The 14,564-nt window shown below is 34.6% G+C and overlaps 1 protein-coding gene across 6 annotated transcripts in view; it reads right to left on the bottom strand.

Annotated features, from left to right (window-relative positions):
• CadN (neural cadherin) overlaps window positions 1–14,564 on the bottom strand; it is a 1,307,274-nt gene that overhangs the window by 978,035 nt on the left and 314,675 nt on the right. For all 6 annotated transcript variants that reach the window (XM_090383767.1, XM_090383766.1, XM_090383769.1 and 3 more), the window contains 3 exons: window positions 13,786–14,024; window positions 13,461–13,586; window positions 5,527–5,865 (listed from right to left, as the gene is read on the bottom strand). In XM_090383767.1, the coding sequence (XP_090239893.1) occupies window positions 5,527–5,865; window positions 13,461–13,586; window positions 13,786–14,024 (704 nt within the window). The remainder of the gene's footprint in view (window positions 1–5,526; window positions 5,866–13,460; window positions 13,587–13,785; window positions 14,025–14,564) is intronic.

Below are 14,564 nucleotides of genomic sequence, written 5' to 3'. Positions count from 1 at the left end.
TATAATCATTCTGGATTTAGTGCCTCCTTAACGATCAAGAGAAATCTTTGTTATTTCTACTTTTTTTTTTTTTTTTTTTTTTGCATACTTGAAAAGTCTTGTGAAATAAATGATTTTATCAGAAAGAGCATTTTTTAAACATTAGAAAACAGGCCTTGAATGTCAGGCTGCATATCACTATATTAACCTTAGGGGCTCACATTTGGTGAGTATGGGCTTGGCAAACCCGGGTCCTGAGCTGGATATCATAATTCTTCTCTTTCTTGGTGATTCCCTTTTGACACACTCTCTCTCTCTCTCTCTCTCTCTCTCTCTCTCTCTCTCTCTCTCTCTCCTCTGGAATTTTTTTTTGGCTGGTGCATCATAAGCCTCAGGCTTCCTTGCATCATATAGCTAGTAATAATAATAATAATAAATAATATAATTTCTACCAACACTGACAGACGGGTTTAAGTTAAACTTTATTAAAGTAAATAGATATATACATAACTAAAATAGATATAAAATAAAAGTGTTAAACATGATAAAATACATAAAAGCATTAGAATATATATAAATAATAAAACAGAAGCTTTCAGGAAGAACCTTGCTCTGTGAAAGAAAGTGGTGCATCTTTACTCTTATCAACCTGACTGTTTTACAGTAGAGCATTAATTATTTTCTAATTCTTTATTTTAATATTTTATTTATTTGTTTTTAGTAGAATGTATGATTTCTAGAAACATCATGAGAGTTACATTTTTATTGATGACCTTGAAAAATTAGTGGACAGTAAAAAATTAGTGGACAGTAAAATTAAAATATTTTATACTTCTTGATGTTAATGTTTTCTTTCTGTCCAGCTCCACGTTTTTAAGTACACATTGCTTTTACCATTCATCAATAAACAATGCTGAACAGCTGCATTCTTGTTTCATCAGTTACTGTTATCAATCGGTTAACATTATCATTTTAGATACATTAACATTATCATTTTAGATAATGTTAACCGAGCATAAATTCAAATTAAGAAAAGACAGATGTAGAATAGATGTGCGGAAATTTGCCTTTAGCCAGCGGGTGGTTAATTGCTGGAAAAAACTTCCATCTGTCGTTGCGGAAGTTGACAGGTTAAATAAATTTAAGGAGGAACTGGACAGGCATTTGGAGGGAATGGTGTGATTTTTTTTTTTTTTTGGCTGATGCTGCATAAGCTCATACACTTGCTTTCTTGCATCACATGCCACTACTACTATCACAATAAGTGGTGTCCACATGTATATACATGTGAACTCCTCTCCTCAGTGCCTACAAAATTCCTATATATCTTTGACAAAAGCCCATCAGCTGTTCTGGCAGCCTATTTACAGTGCTCAGAGAACTTCATATCTGACTGCACTATTACTGTTCGTTAGCAAGTGAGACTACATCTATAGGGATGGTATACACTTAAATAGAAAAGGTGCAAGGCTATTTGCTGATGCCATCAAGGCAGTGTTGGGTGGGTTGGAAAACTGCAAGCGTGGGGAGATTCACAGACTAATAGGTTAACAGTAGCCACAGGCAGAGGTGAAAGCGGTTCTTGCACTGCTTCTATTGAAATGAGCAGAAGCCTGGAAAGCAAGGTGCTGGGGATTTCCAGGACTGGTGGGAGTCATAGTGGAACAAGTAAATTCATGGGCTGTGTTAGGATAACTAAGAGCAAGAACAGGTGCATATATACTTGCATGTACACCACTGCTAGGAGTTTAGTAAATAAATTTGATGAATTTTAGGTGCTGGTCAAGACATCAAAGGCAGATATTGTTGGGATATCAGAGACATGGTGTCACACAGATATAAAGAATGCAGAATTGGAATTCGAGGAGTAGAATGTGCACAGAAAGGACAGACAGGATTGAAAGGGAGGAGGGGTTATGCTATTAGATAAGAAGGACATAAAATCTAAGGAAGTGCATCCAGCTGATATGGGTGGACAGTGTAATGTTAAGCCAGTTTGATGTGATATAAGCACTGGGAAAGCCAAAACAAGAGTAGGAGTGTGTTGTAGGCCTAATAACTCTGATGAGTGCAGTGAACAACTACAGAGAGAAATAGTGAGTCAGTAAATCAGAATGTCTTATAATGGGAGAGATTAACTTCCCAGATACTGAGTGAAACTTGTGGATTGGTCACTCACACATTAGCAAGGCTTTTGTGGATTTATTCGATGATTGTTTTCTACAGCAGCATATTCGAGAGACATCTAGAGGGAGTAATACTCCTGATCTGTTTATCAGCAGTGATTCTTCGTGCAATAAGAATCTGCAGATAAAGGAACCACTAGTTAGCAGTGATCACAGTGTACCAATCTGGGATTTACTCAAAGATGTAACTACCATCAGGGGTAAAGGGAAGGGTTTTTGCTTTCATAAAGGAGACTATGGTGGTCCCAGAGTTTTTAAATTATATATTGTGGGACCAACTGAAGATGTTACCAACAGCAAATTCTAAATGAGACGCAATCAAGGAAGTAATCTTGGAAGCTACTAGGCTTTTCATATCAACTAAGAAATACTGTTCAAGGTTTAGGCATAAATGGATGGACTAATGAACTAATGACAGATGAACTACTGACACTCATGGCAGAGAAGAAAAATGCATGGGTTGCATATAAATTACTTTTGTGGGTTTATTTTTTGTGGACTGGTGTGTGAATGTATCACCAATTCACAAAGGGGGTTCAAAAGGTAAGCACTGGGAAAGCCTGTGACCTGTGAGTTTAACTTGTGTTCTGGGGAAAATAATGGAGTCACTGGTTAAAGAAGCATTGCAGGATTATCTAGACAAGACTGCAGTATTAGTTAAAACACAGCATGGGTTTGTTAAATAGAGGTCTTGTCTGATCAATTTAATTGGATACTATGATGTGGTCATAAAGGAACTGAATGTCAAAAATAATTGTGATATCATATACTTGGATTTCAGGAAAGCTTTTGATACTGTAGCACATGGAAGTCTACTGTATAAATTGGAGTAGTATTGTATTAAGGGCAAATTGATACAATGGATAAAAGGATGGTTTAGTGGGAGAAGCCAGAGTGGTAATCAATGGACACTGCTCTTCATGGACTAACATTATTCGTGGAGTTCCCCAGGGTTCGGTGTTGGGCCCATTGTTGTTTTGTATATTTATCAATGATATTGATGAAGGTATATCGGAATTAATGTCCAAGTTTGCAAATGACACAAAGGTTGGCAGGGTTGTTAATGACAGTAAAGATAGTATGCTACTCCAAATTGGATCTAGAAAGTTGAGCAAATGGGCTGAGAAGTGGCAACTGAAGTTTAACATTGACAAATGCAAAGTACTGCATATGGATAGCAATAGCCAAAGAGAAACATACCAACTGCGTGGTACTACACTCAGGGAAGTGGAAAGCGAAAAATACCTGGGGGTAATTGTACAGTCAGATATGATGTTTTCTGAACAGTGCAGACAGGCTGTAAGAGTAGCTCATGGTGTCTTGTCAATAATATACAAGAATTTTGCTAGCAGGGATAAGTAGGTGATTGTCCCCTTGTATAAGGTAATGGTCAGGCCACACCTTGAGTACTGCATACAGGTCTGGAGCCCTTATTTTAGGAAGGATGTAGGGCTGCTGGAACTTATACAGAGAAGGGCAATGAGACTGTGAGTGGAACAAAATGTTACTGTTAACCAAGAAAGACTTTAATTCTGCAAATTGCAGCATCTGGAGACCAGGCACCTGCAAGGTGATCTAATTGAGGTGTATAATGCCTTGAATGGTTTGAAAAAGTTCAATGCTGATGTGATTCTTCCTCTCGTTCAGATTACTCACCTGGGGGTAACATGAATTCAAATTGAGGAAAGACAATTGTAGAATAGATGTGTGGAAATTTGCCTTTAACCAGTGGGTGGTTGATAGCTGGAACAAACTTTTATTTGTTGTAGTGGATCAACAATAAAATAAGTTCAAGGCAGAACTAGACAAACATTTGGAGTGAATGGATGGGTGAAATGAGAAGGATTTTTTTTTTTCTTTTGGCTAATGCTATATAAGCTTGCTTTCTTGCATCATATGCCTCTACTAATGCTACCCCAAGAGCTTTTTCATTCTCCACTCATTCTCCCAGATTAATATACCACACAGTTGGCACATTAATCTGGAATTACTGCTACTCAATATGAACTACATTGCAATATTTCACTTCAATTGCCACTCCTCGACCCATCTGCCTAATTTACCTAGATCTAATTTACCGATTGCTGTCATTACCCTCCCTGCCAACCTTCACATCATCTGTGAAATTAGACATTAGGCCTGATGTGCCTTCATCAATATCATTAATAAATACTGAAAACAAAAATGGACCCAGCACAAAACCCTGTGTCTGTTGATAACAATTCTATCATCTCTCACTCAACTATCCCAGCACGGTAATATTTTGTGAAACAGTATCAAAAGCTTTTCTGAAATCTAAGTGTATGATGTTAAAATAATTTTTTGCATCTAGTTTTGCATCTAACTGGGCGCCTCCGTAGCCAGGTGGGCAGGAGCAGCAGTGCATAGTACATGTTTCTTGATTAGACCGGGGTTCGAGCCCGTGACCACCAAATATGGAGGATGCGGAAAGGTCAGGGAATGGCTACCGCATATTCCCGGAGCAATATAGCCTTAGTTGCTAATGCTCCTAAAAACCAAATAACAACCTTTGTAACTGTGTCATATATCCAATCTGATTGGTCAAACAAGACTGTCCCCTTAACATATCCATGCTGTGACTGAAGTATAAATGCATTCTCTCTCTCTCTAGGTGGCCCTGCAGTACTCTTTTAATCAATGACTCCATTATTTTCCCTGGAACAAAAGTCAAGCTAAGACATTTGAAATTATATCTCCAGTCCACCGGGACCCCTTACCTGAATTCAAGGATGCTCTTATAATCATGGCTAAAGGTTTGCTGATGTCTTTTGCTGCCTATCTTAATATAATTGGATAGATCTCATCCACCTCAGGTGCCTTTTTTAAATTCGGCTTTAACAATTTCTCTTCCACTTTCCTCTAAATTATCACAAAATAATTTTGTCCCCTGTTGCACTTTTGACATCCCCATCCCTATAAAATTCCTCATGTATGAATGTGGAGACCCACATTCTTCCTACCCAACCAAATACTTTACAATAAGTAGAGTATTTGGGTATGTGCTCAAAATTACTTAATTATATGCTCTTAGGTTTGATTTAATGTTCAAACTTCTTGCAATATCTTTCATAAAATGATACTGTAATGAAGCATTATAATTTTTAAAAAATGCATGTTAACGAGCAATCCAACTGATCTCAACATTTCCCGGGTGATAAGATATTTTTGAAAGAGCAGTGTATATTAAAGATACACCACATAATGCAAATTCAAAGAAGGTTAATAACTGACAATCTGAATTCAAAAAATGCTTCTTAAAAAATTTTTAAAAAAATAATAAAATAATAGTTAACAAATTAAAATATAACTAATTTAGAGCCAAAAGTTTTTAAAAACTTACATCCAGGGCTTTCTTTAGGCTAACCCATCCTGAATCTGGATTAATTTCAAAATATTCAAGATCACTAGCATCATACGGGGCAGTCAAGTTATAAACAATAGCACCATTGTTGTCAGCATCTTCATCTGATGCTGATACACGTAAAATATTGGTCCCTTTCGGTGTATCCTGCTTGACATTTTCCCTGTATTCCTGCCTGTCAAATAGTGGTGGATTGTCATTAATATCTGTTATCTCTACTTTGAACGAACATACTCCTTCTAAAGGTGGATTACCTCTATCTGTTGCTTTTACTGTAACACTAACAAATCTTCCATCATCTCCTTCGCGGTCAAATACCTAAGAAATAAAAGAAAACAACTTTTAATAATCTAAAAGGTAAAAAATTACAACCATTTATATTTTAAATAAATAAACATAAATTCTTAATTTTCCATCAACTTAATATAATATAGCTAACATAATCTAGTGTAACACAGTATTCTGGAGGGGTTTACAAAGACAATAAACAAAACATATAATCATTTCATTTCACATCATAAACATCAGGATCTTCAAGTATTTGAAAGCAAATTCCTTAATACTATACAGGTAGGATGGGTTATGGTTCCAGATGTGAATGCCATTCAGAAAAATAAAGCTATTTTAATATAGTGATAGACACACTGAAGTTTACAATAGCTTTGTCAAAGGGACAATAGCAGAATATGAATTTATGTCACTAAATGTCAGTTCTATATGTCAGTAAATGGGTCATTTCTGTGAGGAATTTGGCAACTACTTTCATTGCTTGCTATGCCTAAATACATTGGATTATATAGAGTTTTGAAGTAAGTGGAATCTTGATATGTTGTTAAAAAAAGTGTACTTTCACTGAACATCACTTGAATATCCAAATACTGATGTTCTCTTAGAAACCAGAATGCATTTAATATTTTCACCTTAAGCACTTTTACATAAGAGTGAAAGAGAAGCTTAGATTCTACCAAGATTTGACTTCCTCAAAAATAGGCAAGCGATGATTATCCAAGCGAACCCCAGTTGACCAAAACTCTATGAATAACCTTTATAGATCTGGAGAGTGTGAAAATTATGCAATCTCAAACCTCTTTATAATGAAGTACCTAAATTATCACAAAATTTGTTTTAGAGAAATTCTGCTATAGGGGAACTAAATTCTCTGAATATCACAGAACATGAAATACTATGTTAATAAAGTTAGTGGTATACACACATGATCAGTTTGTAATTTTTTTTATTAAATTCTAAAAATAGCCAAGATTGCAGTATGATCATTCACAAAACCCTAATAGAACATTGGGATTTTGTGAATGATATACAGGAATTTTTCCAGCAATGATAAGGAGGTGATTATCCATTTTATAAAGCAGTGGTTAGCCCACATCTTGAGTATTGCATACAGGTCCGGGAGCCCCATTTTTGGAAGTTAGGAAGGATTAGGATCCGTTGGAAATGGTGCAGAGAAGAGCCAATGAGATTAGTGAGGGGGAAATAAAAGGGCTTTTGATTTGATTTTTTTTTTATGGTGCAAAAACAACAAGGTTATATTGCGCCATGACAGAATAAAAAGGGCACTCCCAACAAGAAAGACTTCAGTTCTGCAAATTGCAGCATCTAGAAACTAGATACCTGCAAGGAAATCTGATTGAGGTATTTAAGGCTATGAATGGATTAGTAAGCTAAATTGTAATGGCATCCTTCCTCTTGTCCAACGACACACAGAATGGAGCATAAATTTAAATTGAGGTAGAATGGTTGTAGAACAGATTTACAGAAATTTGCTTTAAGCCAGCAGGGAGTTTATTGTTGGAACAAATTTCCATCAGGTGTTGTGGAAGTGGGTAGTGTGAATAAATTTAAGGATGACTTAGACAAATTATTACAGGAGATGGACAGATGTGACATCAGAAGTGTTTCCCCAACCCCAAAAGTAGTATAAAACTTGTCCTAAAAATTTTAAATGGCATTCACAGTTTTTGAAGGTAAATTAAGTTATCAAACAAAATTAGAAGTGGGGGTTATTGTGCAGTCAACAGATAAACATCATACAATGAAAGTGTGTGCAAACTGATGTGTACCAATAATGTACATGTAACAGATACACTTGTCTAATTATATCAATGCCTTCATTGAAATATAACCCCACAAATATTACCATTTTGCTCTATAAGACAAAAACAACAAAATATTGCAACTGAAAAGCAGTTAAAAAGAGAAAAATATTACGAGTTAAAAGATACACATAATCTTTGCTTTTATTTAAAGTTTTTTTTCCAACTTAGCCTCACCAGATTATTCTGAGATCAGTAAATGTTTGCTAACAGAGGTCACCGGTCATCTGATGACATGATCAGCAAGTCCAGAAACAACTGTCACAACAGCATAAATTTATATTAACATTTTAGGTCAATCCAAGAATAATGGTATTGTCTCTAATGTAAGCAGAAGCCCAAAGCCTCAAGAGCCACAAATTAGTTCTGTCATGGAGGGACCCGAATCTCTCCCATACATAAACTGAATACAAGTGATGCATACAATTCTCAAATTATTTCAATTCAGTATTTTTAACAAATAAAAGCATAAGCATTTTCCACAGAATGCTTCCTTATTCAAAGTAGAACCACATGGCATGAAGTTCATGACGAGAATACCTTTGCAAATCAAAAAACACAGATGACATTTGTTTTATAGTAAAAGTGATGACTCAAAACTTCTTTTAAAACACAACGAATCTCTCCACTCACTTGACTGTTGATTGATTTCTGGATTATAAATGATAAATCCATTTTCTCCCACCAGACACTATGCAGTTAAGATATCTTCAACCTTCTTATTCAAACCATGTCAGCATGCCTTCATTCACTGCAATATGATTTTTATTCAGGTGTCAAATAGTAGGTAGTCCAGCGAGCACTGATTCTCAATATTTTCTGGTAATCTCTCACAACCACAGCTGCTACCATATGAAATGAATATTTCACTGTTTAGTAGACTATTTTCAATTAAACAATCTTCATCCATGATTTCTCTGGCTTGTGCAGTTTGCTCTAGCATGGATGCTGCCCAGGTCGTAAGTTATCAGAAAAATTCCATTTCTTGTCAGTGCCATTTGAAAACTGTAGCTCTTTTCAAATGCTGACCACCATAATCTTCTGTTATTTCTTTTACAGTATCCATCCACAACAATAAAACCTCATGGAACACAATGGCATATGACATTACTGGTCAGTCTCTCCAGAAGACAACCAACATGTAACTACATGAGGGTGTTCTTAAATATATACTCATATTCTAGAAGGATTTCACAAATATATGAAAGAAATTGATGGCTCTTGCATCTACGAATAAAATTATCAGCTCTTCTATTTTTACGTGTGCTTTTATATAACAGAAGTCTGATATGACCTTTGCCCTGTTTAGAAGTTATAAGTATTGTTCAGTTAATAAAGTATGCACTTGCAGTACTCTGACAAATGAAAAGTACTGCATAAGGGGTAGCAGTAACCCCAGAGTAACATACCAACTGTGTGATACTACACTTAGGGTAGACGTGGGGGTTATTGTGCAGTCAGATATAACGTTTTCTGAGAAGCTCATGGGGTCTGGTCAGTTAATATGATGGGATTTTAACTCTTGCTCAGATTACACTCCTGCAGAGGCATAAATTCAAATTGAGGAAAGACAGTTGCAGAAAAGATGTGTGTAAATTTGCCTTTAGCCAGCGGGTGGTTGATTGCTGGAATCAACTTCCATCTGTCGCTGTGGAAGTTAATAGCTTAAATAAATTCAAGAAAAACTAGACAAACTTTTGGAGTGAATGGATGGGGTGAAGTGGTTTTTTTTTTGGCTGATGCATCAACATGCTTTCTTGCATCATATGCCTATGCTAATGTTAATCTTCTTCTAAGTGTTGAATTTCCTCTCACACCACATTTATAAGGCCCAGCACAGAGGTTTTTTTTCTAGATTTCATTGATTTTTCTTATTTGGTATAAAAAACTGAACCCCAATTTTAAAAATACATAACATCATAAGTTTATATTGTGTATTGTATAAAATATTAATAATATGCATTCAAACTACTTCTGAGAAAGTTGTTATGTTATTTGGTTTTCAGGAGCATTAACAACTAAGGCCATACTGCTCCGGGAATATGCGGTGGTCATTCCCTTTGACCTTTCTGCATCCTCCATATTTGGTGGTGACAGGCTCGAACCCCGGTCTAATCAAGAAGCATGTGCTACGCACTGCTGCTCCTTCCCACCTAGTTACGGAGGCGCCACTTCTGAGAGAGAGAGAGAGAGAGAGAGAGAGAGAGAGAGAGAGAGAGAGAGAGAGAGAGATATCCTCACTGTACTGTAAATGAAATAAATAAATTATTGTTCCTTAGATATATTTTTAAATAAATCTTCATAATTCTCCTTATTATTTTAATTTTTGAATATCTTTTATTGTTTGGAGAAAACACAATACAAGACAAACAAGGCTTCTTTTTAAGGATTCATAATCCATTTTTTCTTGAAGTGTCCTTGTATGTACTATATCCAAAATAAACAATACTGAAATCTTTCCATACAGAACACATGTACTTGCATTTCAAAATCAAATGTTTCCCCTAATGTACAAATCAGAATAAACAAAGGGTGCCATTTTACACACAATGTACATGGGGTTAACTATGGAGGAAAAGATATCCTTATATGAGAATTATTTTATGTCACATGGTCTGGGCTCTCATGGTCAACTTACTCTGTACTTGGCTAACCATCACCTTTGTTTGAGAAAATTTCTCGGCACAATTTCCATAAAAAACTCAACAGTTTGACCTTATTCACTTTACAGAAAGTTAAGAGGATGGGAAGTGTCCTGACATAAAGAGAGGGTTAGTCAGGCAGTCCAAAAGCATCAAGATGAATGAGAACATGAGACATATTTTGCAACAGGCACTTTGGTTACCAACTCACAGTCAAAGAAGTGCCATACTTAAATTAAACATTAGTCAAACTGAACAACTGCTGTGATATTGGTGCTTTCCTGTCCCCAATACAGGGAGGATAATCACTGAGGACATGTGATATATATGAATGTTTAGTGTGAATGAGTGCTTGCTATGCACGAGGAGCAAACCTGTCCTTGAAAGGTTTAGGTCTGTGATGAGTTCAATCTACTTTTTTTCCTGCATCAACACCAATGGTTTTATCAGTTTTTGTGAGGACAGTGAACAAGAGGTAACTGGAGGCTATTATACATCCAGAGAGAGTTTCAAATATGTAAATTCAATTGATGACAATAAGAACTGAAGCTTTGTAAACAGTCTAGCAAAGGGAACAGATCAAGCAAGCAAAAATGAATGACTATGAAAAGCAGTGACAATAACATAAAATAATTTACAAGAATTACAAAGGCAAACAATAAACTGATTTCATTTATTTTAGTAAACTTTTATAAAAATAATAAAAAGCAGCTGAGAAAGAAATGCAAAAGATATAAAAACCAATACAGTAACAATTTGAAGCATCAGTAAATGTAAGATTTACAGTTATTTATGTTTACATTATACTGCATTCATTATGTAAGATTTTTAAAAGCATCACTAAAATAATACTATATGCTTCCTGAGATTAATGCCTCTTCCGCTGACTGTGTGTGTGCAGTCAGAATGTACATCATTTTTAAAGATATATGAAATATACCAACCAGAGGAATATAGCATCCTGGGGATCATAGCACATTCCATATGTTTGAAAATTCATCTTTTTTTTTTCTTTTTTTTTTTTAAAGTTATTCATATAGCCTATAATCTTAAATAATACAATAGCTCTGATCCCTATAATCTTCACAGAATGAAAGTCACCAAAATTATGCCAAAATGTTAATTGATACTATTGGATTGGCCTTGTGAGTAAAATACTTATTTATGAAATAAGGTTGTTGATTTGAATGCTGCCTCCAGTAAGGGTGTTACATTTGTCCAATATTTTTTTAATGTGAGTTACATAAAGTGCAATACAATTTCAGCAATTGAATCACCTTAAAAACTAAATACATACTACTGTACTGTTAAGAACTACAATGTCTAGCAAAATGAATAATTTTATACATTGCAAACATATAGTAATAATGGCCATAAAGTTTAGGTGTTCCAGCTTTTTTTAAAAACTCTTAATTTTTTTTTTTTTTTAGGTTTTACCATACGTCATTTAAGCTTGGCATGCAATTCTAAACTTTTTGCTGACAGAATGTGTGCTGTAAATGATTTTCTGACATTAAGTTACTATTACTGCTATTATTAGCCATATGGTGCAACCCATACTCACGAGATGCGAGCCCCTTGTGCTCTGAACCATTCAGAGAATTTAATTATAGAGTTCTGTCAATGATATGTTATGATATATGGAAACTCTGCCACCAAAAAGATAAAGAAATAATTATCCCATTATATAAACAATGATGAGGCCACACCTTGAATACTACATACAGGTCTGGAAGCCTCATTTTAAACAGCATGTAGATCTGTTGGAAAGGGTGCAGAGAAGAGACACAATTAGGCAACACAAAATAGTATTATTAGCAAGAAAGATTATTTCTCTAAATGTAGAAGAAACTAGGCATCTATGTGGAGACCTAATTGAAGTGTTTAAAGCTTTAAAATAGTTGAGTAAACTAAATACTAATAGCTTCTATACTCATTCTCAGGCAATATACATAAGGTGACAAATTTAAATTGTGAAAGTATGGTTACAAAACAGATTTGCCAAAAATTTGGCTTCAACCAGATAGTTATTTTATTACTAGAGTAACCTTTCATGTAACTGTTGTGCAAGGAAGAAGTTTGTTGTGCTAGTAAGAAGTTTGAATAAATTTTAAGAGAACTGAAAAAAAAACTTTTATAAGGGATAGGCAAATGAACTTGGTAAAGCTTTCTTCCTTGCATTATTTTAGCAATACTAATGCTATCTGTAAAAAGAGGCAAAGTTGTCTTGGCAGGTTCACTGAACATTTGTTAAAAAAACTGATGAGTTTAGTACTGAAAAGCACTTAACTCATCAGTTTCACATTCAGTTCATATTTATCTTTGTCAAGTTGGATAGGACCATTAATTAAACGTACAACACCTAAAAAGAAAAGATTTTATATTACTTTTATATATTATAAATTGATTTTATATTACTTTTATATATTGCAGTTGTTTAAATTAAGTGCTGAAAAGCACTTAACTGATCAGTAGTATCATGATGCCTGCAAGGTCCAGTGGAAAAATATTTAATCCAAGTGATTCACTGGCTGGGGATTAGTAGTCTCTGTTTATAGTGCTTGTTCACTTTGTGAAAGCTGAGCAAGTCTGTGAGGCAATGCAACACATTTGCAAAATGTGTATTATTATTAAAAAATGAAGAAATAAAATTAATAAGCATTGCAATCTAATGATAAAAGGTCAAGCATTAGTACACTCCAAGCGCATTTCAAAAACCAAATACTTTCTTGGTTGGTGTGAAAGCTGTGAGGCAATGCAACACATTTGCAAAATGTGTATTATTATTAAAAAATGAAGAAATAAAATTAATAAGCATTGCAATCTAATGATAAAAGGTCAAGCATTAGTACACTCCAAGCGCATTTCAAAAACCAAATACTTTCTTCCCCCAAAAACCAAATACTTTCCAAGCGCATTTCAAAAACCAAATACTTTCTTCCCCCCCCCCCCAAAATACTAAAGTTAAAATCTAGGTCCTGTCAGGCTACCAGTGTCACTCATGTTACAAAATGGATGATACTATGACAGGGTTAACCAGAAGAAGTAAAGTTGTCTCAAGGAGCATATAGTATCATTCTGATTGTGTTTTCAGAGTCCTTCCAATATATTATTTTTTTTTAACCATGAAGATTTTATTTTAAAAAAAATTAGAAACAACCTTATTAGTTTTAATTTCTCCTGTTACTTCATCAACTATAAACTTTGTTCCTTTCTGATTAGGCTGTTGGACAATGGAATATCGTACTTGACCATTGTGACCTTTATCCTGGTCTGTTGCTTTAACCTGTAGAGAGAGAAATTGAACGATTTAAAAATCATGAACAATCTAAAAATCACTGATGTAGGGGTGAGAAACAATCAGCATTTTTCTCTTTTTCTGTTACTAAAAACAGTTACAATTAAATACCATGCAACCAAATGGTACAAGATCCTTTATGCATCAAATTTATTAACTATTTAATATTGTATTGACTAAATCTCACCTTAATAACAGATGTTCCACTTGGTGCACCTTCTTCTACTTGAGGTGCATAGGTTGCACAATCCTCAAATACTGGTTTATTGTCATTGACATCCGTTATAAATACCACTACTAATGCAGTACTAGTGTGTGTTGTCAGTGCTCCATTTTTGCAGCATGCTCCATCATCACGAGCAGTCACATTCAGTTCATATTTATCTTTGTCAAGTTGGATAGGACCATTAATTAAACGTATAACACCTAAAAAGAAAAGATTTTATATTACTTTTATATATTATAAATTTATTTTATATTACTTTTATATATTATAAATTAGCGACATCAGTGTTTCTCAACCTGTGGTCTGCAGACCACCAGTGGTCCACAAGTTAGTTGTATGTGGTCAATGGGAAGGTAAATTTTATTGTAAGTATAAAATATAATCAAATAAAATTAATTGGCAATCAACTGCTTACTTTGTTGTTGCAAATCAAGAGGTATCCCTTACAATGTAAGGGATACCTCCTAAATGGAATGCAAGACATTGTGTGTTGCCAGCACACTGTTGGTGAGACCACAAGCTTTCATCTGTCACAGTCGATCACCAGCTTCTGAGCATGTAGTATTTATTGGAATTGATTTTGTGCATTTGTAAAATATTTTTTACATTTTCACAAAACTAGTGTGTGAGAATAACTGTTAAAATTTAGAGTGATTATTTGATTATATATGTTGGGCGAGTTTTTTTAGTATATTTAATTAATAAGTGATATTTTGTTTGAGATTGGGATTATTTATTTT

This window comes from Mastigoproctus giganteus, chromosome 10 (assembly GCF_048544385.1).
Source record: "Mastigoproctus giganteus isolate SK-2022 chromosome 10, ASM4854438v1, whole genome shotgun sequence".
Taxonomy (NCBI): Eukaryota; Metazoa; Arthropoda; class Arachnida; order Uropygi; family Thelyphonidae; genus Mastigoproctus; species Mastigoproctus giganteus.
This window is presented reverse-complemented; position numbering and strand designations above follow the sequence as displayed.